The sequence below is a fragment of the Myiozetetes cayanensis genome, unplaced genomic scaffold (assembly GCF_022539395.1).
Source record: "Myiozetetes cayanensis isolate MyiCay16 unplaced genomic scaffold, myiCay2020 scf30, whole genome shotgun sequence".
Classification (NCBI taxonomy): Eukaryota; Metazoa; Chordata; class Aves; order Passeriformes; family Tyrannidae; genus Myiozetetes; species Myiozetetes cayanensis.
Window position 1 is genome coordinate 2,802,427 of NW_026087522.1, and position 11,883 is coordinate 2,814,309.

The 11,883-nt window shown below is 60.0% G+C and overlaps 1 protein-coding gene across 1 annotated transcript; it reads left to right on the forward strand.

Annotated features, from left to right (window-relative positions):
- The first annotated feature begins 7,133 nt into the window (after positions 1-7,133).
- ZNF703 (zinc finger protein 703) lies at positions 7,134-9,989 on the forward strand. Its single transcript, XM_050325934.1, has 2 exons — positions 7,134-7,346; positions 7,762-9,989. Exons 1-2 carry the CDS (start codon positions 7,134-7,136, stop codon positions 9,139-9,141), a joined length of 1,593 nt encoding a protein of 530 aa, XP_050181891.1. The 3' UTR covers positions 9,142-9,989.
- The last annotated feature ends 1,894 nt before the right edge of the window (positions 9,990-11,883 follow it).

The window sequence follows — 11,883 nt, forward strand, 5'->3', positions numbered from 1 at the left end:
GGGAGCACAGTCCCTCCCCCCTGCACAGTCTCTGGCTGCTGCTGTGGGGATGTGGATGTGGCCTCTGGTCACCAGTCGCCCAGGGGATGCTCCTGGGCAGTGAGTGCCCCTGTGCCCCCACAGCCCCAGAGAAGGACAGAACCCATTCCCATCAGGGCACAGGGAACAGCAGAGCCCTCGGTGGGACAGGGGCACTGAGCCCCTCCCCAAAACCCCACCTGCAGCCTCCCCAGGGCTCGCCCCACTCCCACACTCCACGGCACAGCCCTCATGTGATCTGAGACCCGATTTTCCCTCCATGAGGGGCCTGTGCCTGGTGTGCAGCAATCACAAGCTCTGGCTGCCCCGAGCCTGCTCCCACTGCAGCACTGGGGCTTCTCAGGGAAGTTTGGCTTCTGCCTGCCCTTGAATAGAGCTGCTTGTTCCTGGAGCGATGGCTCCAGCTGCCTCCCTGGCTCCAGCACCCTCCTGCCAGCCCAGCCCTGTGCTCCAATGCCCCTCTGCCAAGACACCCTGCATCCACATAGATGAGGGCAGGAGCCCCCCAGTTTCCTTCCCCTTGAGTGACCTGATGGGAAAACCCTGTTTTCCCCGGGACTGCTGCTGCTAATCCAGACCCAAGGAGCAGCTGAACCCCCAACCTGTTGGTTCCTTTCACCCTGGAGAGGTACCCAGAGCCCCCCAGGGTCAATCCCTGCCCTGGTCACAGGTGTCAGTGTGATCTGCCCAGAGCATGGCAGGGTTTGGCCCGGCCCAGTGTGACTGTGCACCCTCAACATGTGACCACCCCCATGGACAACAACTTCCCAGAGCAGCCAAGACTTGGGAGCTGCTCCCTTGTTATCTCAGCATCCTGACAATTCCAGGTGCGCTGAGCACCCCCTGTGCAGGGTGCTGAGCTCTCCCTCGCCCACTGCTGAGCATCCCTGGGGCCCAGCACCACCCAGAGCTCACCACAACGCCCACGTGGCACCCCCAAACCACCCGTGTCACCGGAGCTCTGGTGGGGACCCCAGACCCCACGGGTGCCCCTGGCAGTAATTGGGTGCAGCAGCACATGCTGCGGGGCTGCTTTAATCCTGCTCCAGGTGGCTGCAATCCAGTGCAGGATTTACAGTGCCCTGACCCTGAGCTGTCAAGAAGGAACAGCCAGATTAATGGGGTGGGCGGGTTCGTGCAATAATCGTTTGTTTGATGTGACAAGCCTGATAGGCGTTGATTTACTTACAGACTGATAGGCTTTTAATTGAGCACCTCCGTCCCAGTCACATCAAAGGCAGAGGTTGACAAGGGGCCCCTTTTACCAAAAGCTCCCAGTGACTGACAGATCCTGGATGCTAATTCTCCCGGGGAGGGGGTTCCCTCTTTTCTCTTCTTGGTGGTTTTTCTTTTTTCCTGTTTCGTTCTCAGGCCGGGCCAGGCCGGGCACAGGGAAAGCTCCTATTCCTGCAGAAGGTGCCTCTCTTTACTCAGAGCCCTCCAGCAAAGCCAAACCCCGCACAACCCAGCCAGGCTTTTGTCCACAAGGACTTTTGGGGTACCCTTGCCTCTCCTGCTGCCAGGTTGATGTTTGCCATGATGCCCAGGATGCTGCAGCCAAGAGGGCACCCCTTCCCCAGCTCTGTCCCCACCATGGGGACACTGCCCCTTGCACCCCATCTCATCCCTGGGCTGCCCTTGGTCCACCTCTTCCTCAGGTCCTGGGGCTTTGGGGCTGCTCTGGGTAATTCCCCTCCTAAAGAAGAGGAGGGACTTTGCCCTCAGGTTGCCACAGGCTCCTTGCAGGTCTGGGGGGGTCTGGTGCATCCATGAGACCTCACTGCCATCCCCAGAGCCAGCGGGGTGGCAGCCTCAGAGGGGACCACCCTGACACCAACAGGAGCATCCCAGGCTGGTCCAGGTGGTCAGTGAGCACCTGCCCTGGCTGTGTGGCACGTGCCCATCACCAAACCCACCTCTGGGCCGAGCTGTGCCACAAAAATGGACTTAAATGGTGTAAGTGAGCTGGAAAGTGGAGGCAGAACCAACCAAGAGCTGGTTTATGGGTGATTTTGGGTGTCAGGGTGGGTTACCTGCCCCACATGGCGGGTCTTCCCGCAGGGACTCACCGAGATTTTGTGAATTAGCCTTGGATGGGCAAAGAAAGTCACCTTGAGGCAAGTGCAGGGGCACACGTATGCACCCGTGGACCAAAAAAGGGGCTGGAAAAGCAAAAGCAAAACCAAACCTCAGCGGCTCAGATGTTTCATGAAAGACTTATGGGGGATTATGTTCTTAATGGGAAATTTAAGGATGTGAGTATAAATCACAGCCTTTTCCTCTAACCTGTGTGGTACTGTTCCCCCATGCCTTTGGGCTGGATTAGCTCTGTCTATTTATGTTTTAAAGACTGATGTGTTTTTCAGTATCGAAATATAAATTATTTTTACTGTATCAATGATTAAATATTTTTCTTTGAGATCATAGAGTCAAAAAAATAAATGTTTCTGAAAAGGCATTCAAAAAATTTAAAAGAAGAAAAAAATCCCTCTGAGAACCCCTTTTGTCATTTGCAACCAATAAAAATGCCTATTGTTATGAAGGGCTCATAAATAATCTGATTTTGGCATGCTTTCATACCATACAGAAAATGAATAAATTAAACTTGATTTACAGCCTTTTTCATTTTTATTAGAGTTGCTCCAAACATCTTCTGTGACGAACGTGCCAGATGAGCTGCACCGAAGGGTTTGAGGCTCCAGCCCCGATATTATAGAAATTAAGTTGGTTTAATTTGCATAGTTTAATTAACTAACACTGGCAAAGAAAAAAAAGGAAGCTGGGGGTAAAGGTGAGTTTTTTTTTTTTTTGTGGGTGTCTGAGGACTAAAAGAACCCACCCAGGCTGATCCCCCGAGGCCCCTGAGTGGTGCCAGCGCAGGGAAACCCCGGCATCCTCATGGCGATTTTTGGGGGGTGTCAGAGCAACAAGCAGTGCCAACAGTGATGGAGATGGGGGGTGGCCATCACACCCCCTCCCCATTTTAGAGATGGGGAAACTGAGGCACGTGAGCTTGGCTGCTTGGCACAGCTCTCTGCAGAGCTAGCGGGGTGGGCAGTAAGGTGGGGGTCAGCAGAGAGAACACCCCAAACTGTCCTGCCCACGACCCACGGCTGGGAGGACCCTCACCCTGATGGCAGCGACCCAAAATGGGGAGATTTAGAGGCAAAACCCCCAAAAGGCCTTAGTTAAGTGACTGTGACCCCCCTCCCCCAGCCAGCCCTGACCGCCGGAGCTCCCTCCCCGCCCTCCACAGCCCTTCGGTGAGTGTGGGATGTTCTCCTCCCCCTCCTGCAATTTATCCCGCAGAATTTCCCACCAGGAAACAGCTTCATTACATCAACAACAGGAAGACCCCACTGATTTGTCACACAGAAAAGCAGCTGTTAGTCACACATCAAGGGAATAGGGGAGGGGAAAAAAAAAAAAACCCTTCACCTTTTTTTTTTTTTGCTTTAATGTTTGTAACGTTAATGGCTCTGCAGAGGGAAGCGAGTCCCGGCCATTCCATAACTAACCATCACCAGCGAGTATCAGTTAATATCCAAGTGTCTTCCTGCTTTTCCTGCTACATGATTGCTTTGGAAAGAAAGATTAATTCCAACTTTAAAAAAGAAAACACTATTTTTATCATTGCCAGGAGTCTATACGGGCTTAAAAAAGAAAAAGCACTTGCTTGTCGTTTTACATCTTGCAATTTTGTCAGTTGTTTTAAAACATGTCTCCTGTAATAAATAAGATCATTTTTATGCACTTGTTCTGCAGCTAAAAGCGAGGCCTGGGCTGGCGTGAGGAGCGGAGGGACTCGGGGATGGAGCTGGGCAGGGAAAACGCTGACTCCAGAGGTTCTGCTTCCACGGAGCAGCTGGAGGGGCTGCGGGGTGGGCAGGGGGGGATTTACCTGCGAAATGGCAGGTGCACAACAAGCACCCTGCACAGGCAACTCCACAGGCAGGGCTGGGACTGCAGGGGTTTCCAGCCCTCCCTGCACATCACTCGTTTCCCAGTTGGCTTTTCCTCACTCTTCCCAAACATCTGGTGCCCCGTCTGACCCTTCTCTGGGACGCACCTTTCTGCCCCCTCAGAGCCAGCGGGACAAGGTGGGAAGGGCCCATGGAACAAGAGGCACCCCCACTGTGTGTGTCACCCAAAAGCCCTTCTCAGAGTCATCCCAAAGTTACTGGAAGACCTTGGACTTAAAAGAAAAACTCAATTCCCTGTTCCCCAGCCTCGCCACTCAGCTCTCAAAGACGTCAGAGCCCATGGGCACCTTCAGGCCTTGGCAAAATCAAACCTCCTTAACGGCAGCCCAGGTGGGGCAAGTCCTGCTTAGGGACGAAAACATCATCAGTCATCGCTGAAAGCACTCCCTGAGGCTTCTGGTCTTCTTTGGCTTTGCTTCTACTCCAAATATTTTGCTTTCCCTTTGGTGCCAGTGTTATTTTTACTGGGCAAGGGTCTCACTGCTCTTATTTGAACAACCCCTGTGCAATCTCTGAGCAGAGAGGGGCTTGTCATGGAGCAGAACGGGACATGGAGCAGGGAATTTTAATTTTCTCCCCTCTGGTTACTGTTCTCTTTAATAAAACCAGGCCCCACATGGCTTTTAGAGGAAAGGATCCAGCCGGCGCCGGGAAGGGCATTGGGATCCATCATTATTCTCAACGTCCCTTTGATGAAGCTTTAATCCAGCAAACACAAGCTGGTCCAGAAAAGGTCTCTGCGTGCCAAGCACCAGGGCAGGATCAGGCCTTGGGAAGGACCTGAGGTTTGGGGAAGGACAAACACAGCCCTGGAGGTGTCTCTGCTCCTCACCCTCGCTCCGCTCCGGCATCGTCGCTGCCCTTACGCACTTGTCCCACCTGATTTTGGGTTGCTCTGTTAAGGCCGTGTTGTTGTTGGCAAACAACCCGAGTGACTTTGAGGAAAGGGTGTTTTTTTTGTGTGTGTTTCCTCCTTCCTTGAATGGCTCTTTTGAACGGCAGCGCCTCTCCGCTTACATCCCGCTGTCCGGATTGAATCAATCTTGCGGTCAGCTTTGGGAAGGGGGGGAAAAAAAAAGAGAAGAAAAAAGCCTCACAAAGAGGGAAAATTGACAGGTCCGACCCTGGGAGTGATTGATAGTGGTTGGAGAGGCAGGACTCAATGTTGGGCTGCGCCAGGGCAATGCCAGCTCTTGCTGGGGAAATCCAGCAAAGCCTTTTTTCCCAGAACTCGGAGCAGTGGGCTTGGAGAGGGGTGGCCACATGAACTTAATAATAGGAACATTGTTGGAACATAAAGCATCTGTCAGGAGTTAATATGATTTATTAGAGGTGTCTGTCTCTCCCCCTCTTTCTCTCCTCCCTCGCTGGGTAGGCAGGAGAGGCCTGAAATCCAAACCCAGTGAGGGCAGATGTGGGGCTGGAACGGGCACCCAGCCCCACATCACCTTTCTCCAGGCAAAAGGCCCCCAGTTCTCACCCGATCCTGGTTCCCAGGATTTTCTCCTGTGAGTCCACATGCCCATCCCATTGCACATCTCTCCCCAGGCCTCCTGTTCTCCCACCAGCTCCCACCTGAAGCCCAGGAGAACCAGGGGAGCAGCTCCTGCCCCACCAGGACCCCGCAGTCCCACAGGTGGGACATTGCTTGGGAAAGCTCCAGGATTTATCCATGTGTCTTGGTGCCTCATGGATAGAGCCTGGCTGAGCTAGGTGGGATGGGGGATTCTCAGCCCCCTATGAGCGGAGCCCCAGGGGTTTGTGAAATTAATTCAAAGATGCACTGGCACAGGAACATTTTTAAGACTCGGTAAACCAAAGAAAGGAGAAAATGCATGGGAAAAAATGGGTGTTGTAGGTTCATAAGGGAACTGCCACTTTGTGAGGGCCCCAAGTTAAGATCAGCCCCCACCTGGCTGGCACTGGGACAGGGTACAGCTGCTGGATGCAGGTGTTGGGGTCAGGGTGGTATCAGGGCACAGGCACTGGGTGCAGGTTTGGGTGCTGGAGCCATTGTAGAAGGGGTGCTGAGCTGTGCCATCCTAAGCTGTGCCAGGCTGATCTCAGCTAAGCCATGCCATGGCAGGCAAACCATGCCATGCTAACATGAGCCATGCTGTGCCATCCTAAGCTGTGCCAGCAGTGCCATGTCAGCTGAGCCGTGCCGTGCCAAGCCAAGCCAGGACAGCACTGTCATGCCATGCCAGCCATGCTCTGTGATGCTGTGGTAAGATGTGTTAGTGGCACCATGCCACGCCAGCTGAGCCATGCCATGCCATGCCAAGTTGTGCCAGCAGTGCCATGCCATGCCATGCTATGCTGTGCCAGCAGTGCCATGCCATGCCAAGCTGTGCCAGCAGTGCCATGCCATGCCATGCTAAGCTGTGACAGCAGTGAGCCGTGCCATGCCATGCCAAGTTGTGCCAGCAGTGCCATGCCATGCCATGCTATGCTGTGCCAGCAGTGCCATGCCATGCCAAGCTGTGCCAGCAGTACCGTGCCATGCCATGCCATGCTATGCTGTGCCAGCAGTGCCGTGCCATGCCATGCCATTCCGTGCCATCAGTGCCGTGCCATGCCATGCCAAGCTGTACCAGCAGTGCCATGCCATGCCATGCTAAGCTGTGCCAGCAGTGTGCCGTGCCATGCCATGCCATGCCGTGCCATCAGTGCCATGCTATGCCGTGCCATGCCGTGCCATGCCATGCCATTCCGTGCCAGCAGTGCTGTGCCATGCCATGCCATGCCGTGCCGTGCCATGCCGTGCCATCCGTGCCGTGCCGTGCCGTGCCCCCCGAGCCCCGCAGCGGCGGGGCTGCGCTCGGGCCGGTGCCGCGGTTCTCCCCCGCGCGGCGGCGCGGGGCGGTGGCGGCGGAGCGGCGGCGGCTCGCCCCCCCCACCGGCGGCTCTCCCCGCCCCGGGGGCCCGGCCGGGCGCGGATTGGTGCGCGGCGCCGGCCCCCTCGGAGCGCGGCCGCCATCGGGGCTATTTGACGTGTCGGTGGGGCCGGGGAAGGGCTTCGTCTCGCCGGGGCCGCCGCCGCCGCCGCTCCGCCGCCCGCCCGGCCCGGCCCGGCCCCCGCGGAGCCCGGGCATCCCCCTCCCCGCCCAAATGAGCGGCGCTCCCGGCGGGCCCCGGCCGAGGACCCCGCCGAGCCGCGGAGCCGCGGCCGCCCCGTCGCCCCGGCCGCCCCCCGCCGACCCGCTGCGCCAGGCCAGCCGGCTGCCCATCCGCGTCCTGAAGATGCTCAGCGCCCACGGCGGCCACCTCCTGCACCCCGAGTACCTCCAGCCGCTCTCCTCCACGCCCGTCAGCCCCATCGAGGTCAGTGCCCGCCGCCCCCGACCGCGGCTCGGACCCTGGCTCTCCCCCGCCCGGCGCTCCCGGTTCTCCCGGCCGGGCTTTTTCCCGGCCGGCGCTCCCGGCTCGGCGCTCTCGGTTCTCCCGGCCGGGCTCTTCGCAGCCCGGCTCTCCCGGCTCGGCTCTTTCGGTTCTCCGGCCGGACTCTGCCCTGCCCGGCGGCCCCTGCTCCTTCCCTCCCCGCCGCCGCAGCCGCAGCTTCGCTCCCCCACCACTTCCCCACCCGATCCTTCTCCCCGGCCGGGCGCGTCCCCTCCCGTCCCCCATCCCCGCGCCCTGGCTCGGCGCCGGGCCCGGCCCCGGGGTTTTGGGGTGGGGGTGAGGCCGATGCGGGGGCGCCGTCGGGGTCCCCCCCTGACCGGCTCCGCTCCGCCCGCAGCTGGACGCCAAGAAGAGCCCGCTGGCGCTGCTGGCCCAGACCTGCTCGCAGATCGGGAAGCCCGACCCGCCGCCCTCCTCCAAGCTGAACGCCGTGGCCGCCGCCGCGCCCGCCGCCGAGAAGGAGCCCACCGCCCGCCCCGCCGCGCTGAAGCCGCCGGGCAGCGGGGACGCGCCCGCCGAGGACAAGTCCAGCTTCAAGCCCTACTCGAAGGGCGGCGCGGAGCCGCGCAAGGACGGCGGCGGCGCGGACAAGGCCGGCTTTCGGGTGCCCAGCGCAGCGTGCCCGCCGTTCCCCCCGCACGCCGCCGCCTCGCCCGGCGGCTCCCGCGGGGCCTCGCCGCAGCACCCCGACCCCAAGGGCACCGAGGAGAAGAAGGAGCCCGAGGGAGGCAAGCCCAGCCCCGAGGGGACGGGCGGGGGGCTGGGGCGCGGGGCGGTGGAGCCCGGGGCGCACGGCGAGCCCCCCTCGGGCCGCAAGTCGGAGCCCCCCGCCCTGCCGCCCGCCGGCCATGTGGCCCCGGTGTCGCCCTACAAGCCGGGCCACTCCGTCTTCCCGCTGCCGCCCTCCAGCATCGGCTACCACGGCTCCATCGTCGGCGCCTACGCCGGCTACCCGTCCCAGTTCGTGCCCGGGCTGGACCCCACCAAGCCGGGACTGGTGGGCAGCCAGCTGCCGGGGGCGCTGGGGCTGCCGGGCAAGCCGCCCAGCTCCAGCCCGCTCACCGGGGCCTCGCCGCCCTCCTTCATGCAGGGATTATGCCGGGACCCGTATTGCCTGAGCTACCACAGCGCCTCGCACCTGGGCTCCAGCAACTGCTCCAGCTGCGTGCACGACCCCGGCAGCCTGAAGAGCGGATACCCCTTGGTGTACCCCACGCACCCCCTGCACTCGGTGCACACCACGCTCTCCTCCAGCGGCACCCCCAGCCTGCCCGGCCACCCCCTCTACACCTACGGCTTCATGCTGCAGAACGACCCCCTGCCCCACATATGCAACTGGGTGTCTGCCAGCGGACCCTGCGACAAGAGGTTTGCCACCTCGGAGGAGCTGCTCACCCACCTACGGACCCACACGGCCCTGCCGGGGGCCGAGAAACTCTTGGCGGGTTACCCTACCTCCGGGCTGGGCTCCGCGGCCTCCTGCCACCTCCACCTCCCGCCCGCCGCCCCCGGGAGCCCCAACACGTTGCCCGCCTCGCTCTCCTTGAGGAGCCCACACACTTTGGGACTAAACAGGTACCACCCCTACGGCAAGAGCCACTTGCCCACGGCCGGCGCCCTGCCCGTGCCCTCCTTGCCGGCCGCCGGACCTTACTACTCCCCGTACGCGCTCTACGGCCAAAGACTCACGTCAGCTTCCGCACTGGGATATCAGTAACCCCGCGGCTCCCGAGCCCCAGCCCCCCGCGCCCTCCTTGGACTCTGTATTTATTACTGTATGTTAGCTTAAAGCTGGGAATATAAGTGCATTATACACCAATGAATCAATGGTATGCAAAAGTCTGTGTCCAAAAAAAAGAAAAAAAAAAATCCAACAAAAAAAAACCCACCCCGAAAAAAAAAAAGAGAGAAAAGAAAGAAAAAAACAAACAAACAACCCTTCGTTACTTTGCAGGTGTGGGGCTGGCTTTGATTTTTTTTTTCCCCCCCTTTCTTGTTTCTTTTGAATTTTTAATTTTTTTTTCCTTCCCCTTCTTAATTTCCCCCCTGAGAAATTCTTGCATGACTCCTGCCACACATGGAAAAGCAAAAAAAAAAAAAAAAAAAAAAAAGCGTTTTCCTCCTCCCCCTCCACGTTTATCGCTCGGGGATTCTGTTCTCTGCGTTTGTAATTTGCAGATGTAATTTTCTTTTTTTTGCGATTTTTCCTTTTTTAATTTTTTCCTTTTTCCGTTTTAATATTTTTTTTTCCTTTTTAAATGTTTGGTTCTTTTTTTAAAAAAAAATTCCTTTTTTTTTTTTTTTTTTTCTTTTTGCGCTGTGTCCGGGACCTTGGGGGGGGGTGTGAATCTGTGGATGCCGGCTGGGCGATGGTTGCCCCCCACCTCAAGCCGTGCTCCCCCCACGGCCGTGCCCCGCCGTGGGGCTGCAGGACCCCGCGTGTCCCCCCACCCAGCCCGGGGTGGGGCTCGAGGAGCGGCGGGCGCAGCGGCAGGACCGGCGGCCCCGGGCGGGCGGACGAGCCCCGGTAAGTCTGATTTTGTTAATAAACGGCTCTTGGTTGTACCCACGCTCTGGTCTCGTCTCGTCCCTCCCGTGGGGGGGTCCGGCCGGGGCCGCGGGGTCTCAGCACCATCTAGTGGTGGCGGGTCCCGGGCACCGGAGCCCCGAGCGCGGCCCCGGGGGGCTCGGGGCGGGCTCCGGGGGTGCTCCGAGCTGCCGCGGTGCCCCTCCGTACCCCCCTCTCTCCCCTCGTGTCCGTGCCCCCCCGGTGTTCCCACGCGTGGCGGCGGAGGGAAGGTTCGAGAAGGTGTGTGAGCGGGGATCGATGCGGGAGCCCCGGTGCCCCCGAGTCGCCGTGGGGATAGCGGGTGGTCACACCCCCTCCACCCACCGGGGGAGCAGTTTTAGGGGTGGAATTGCGGTAGAAGCGGGGTTCCAGACCTCGGTGCGAGGGCCCCCGGGAGCTGGTGGGGGTGCTGTCCCCCCGGTTTAATCTTTGTGCCAGGAGAGGTGGGTGATGAATGGTTCTGGCGTCGGTCTGGCTCCATCCCCGCTGTGTTGGGGGGCTCGGCCGGGCAGGGGGCTGTGCCAGGCAGGGCGCTGCCACCCACCTGCCCATCCCATTCCCCTAAGGGAAGGGCTTTTAGTCCAGCAGTGGGACCCCCGGCCGAGCCCCCATTCCCAGGTGGAAACCCCCTGCGCCCAGTAGCCCCACACCACTTGTTTTTTCTGCCTCACTCCTGTTGCATTTCGGGTGAGTCACGCAATTAATCCCTGTTAATTGCCTTCTCAATATTGCTTTATGCCCTGTGTTTAAATTCCTTTGTGCCCTCTGAGCTGAAAAATAACGTGCTGAGAACAGGGACTGCTTTTGCCGAAGGGATTTCTGTTCTCCTGCCCGTTCCTCGAGCGCGGCTGGGGGCGTGCGGTCGGCAGGAGGGCTTGGCTGGGGTCCCCTGTGGCAATGGGAGAGGCTGGTGTGGTGGGGGGGCCAGAGGAGGGGTGGGCAGCACCATTCCGAGCTCCTCAAGGCTGGGGAAGGCCATTTTGGGGGGGTCTGTGGCTGACCCTTGCCCTGTGTGGATGTGGCTGGGGTCTGGCTCTGCCTGCGCTGGTCCCGCTCCTTCCAGGCAGGATGTTTGCTGGAGGAGGGCCTGGGTTTTGCAGAACTGGGGTTGGAGCAGGGGGGCTTTGCTGATGTTTGCAGGACATTGCAGGGCAGTGGGCAGAGCAGCTCTGGTGCTACCGTCCCCTCCAGGGGCACACTGGAGGTGTCCAGTCATCCAGACACCCTTGTCCCTCGGGAGCATCGCTGCTCCCTGGACGTGGCCCTCGCTCCTGACGGCGATGCCGCTCGGCGTCGGCCTCGCTCGGGCACCGCCCGCCCCCGCCATAAATCACAGCTCCTTGTCTGCAGCTCCAAAATGCCGGGCCTGTCGCAGGTTCCTGCGCTGGCAATTTACCCCCCAGGTGCCTCCCTCGTGCCGCGGGGCCGGAGGGCGATGCCGCAGTGCCGGGACGTGCTGGAGGCGCGATGGCCCCAAACCAGCATGCCCAGCACGGCGGCTCCGGGTCTCCGGGCTGCTGGGGCCGTGCCACGTGCCAGCCGTGGAGCAGCCTGGGCAGGGGGCGAGGGGCTGCACAGCCCCTGTCCTGCCAGAGCCCCCTCTCCCAGAGCTGCCGGGTGCGTCCCTCCCCTTATGGCAAAGCTCCATCTCCCCCAAACCCTCCTTGCTCCGGGATGCTCCCTGCTCCAAAACCGAGCCCTTCGCACCTTCCCTCCGCCCAGGTGGGGCTGGATGCTGCTCGGATGCATGCTGCTGTGCAGGAGGTTCCCCGAGGAAGCTTTTTCCCCTCCCTAAAGACTGCAGCAGCGGGGCCAGACCGTGTAAACAGTGCGAGTATCATCTGATAGCGGTGGCACTTGGGCTGGGGCTGCTGGGGAGCGGTTGCGTTG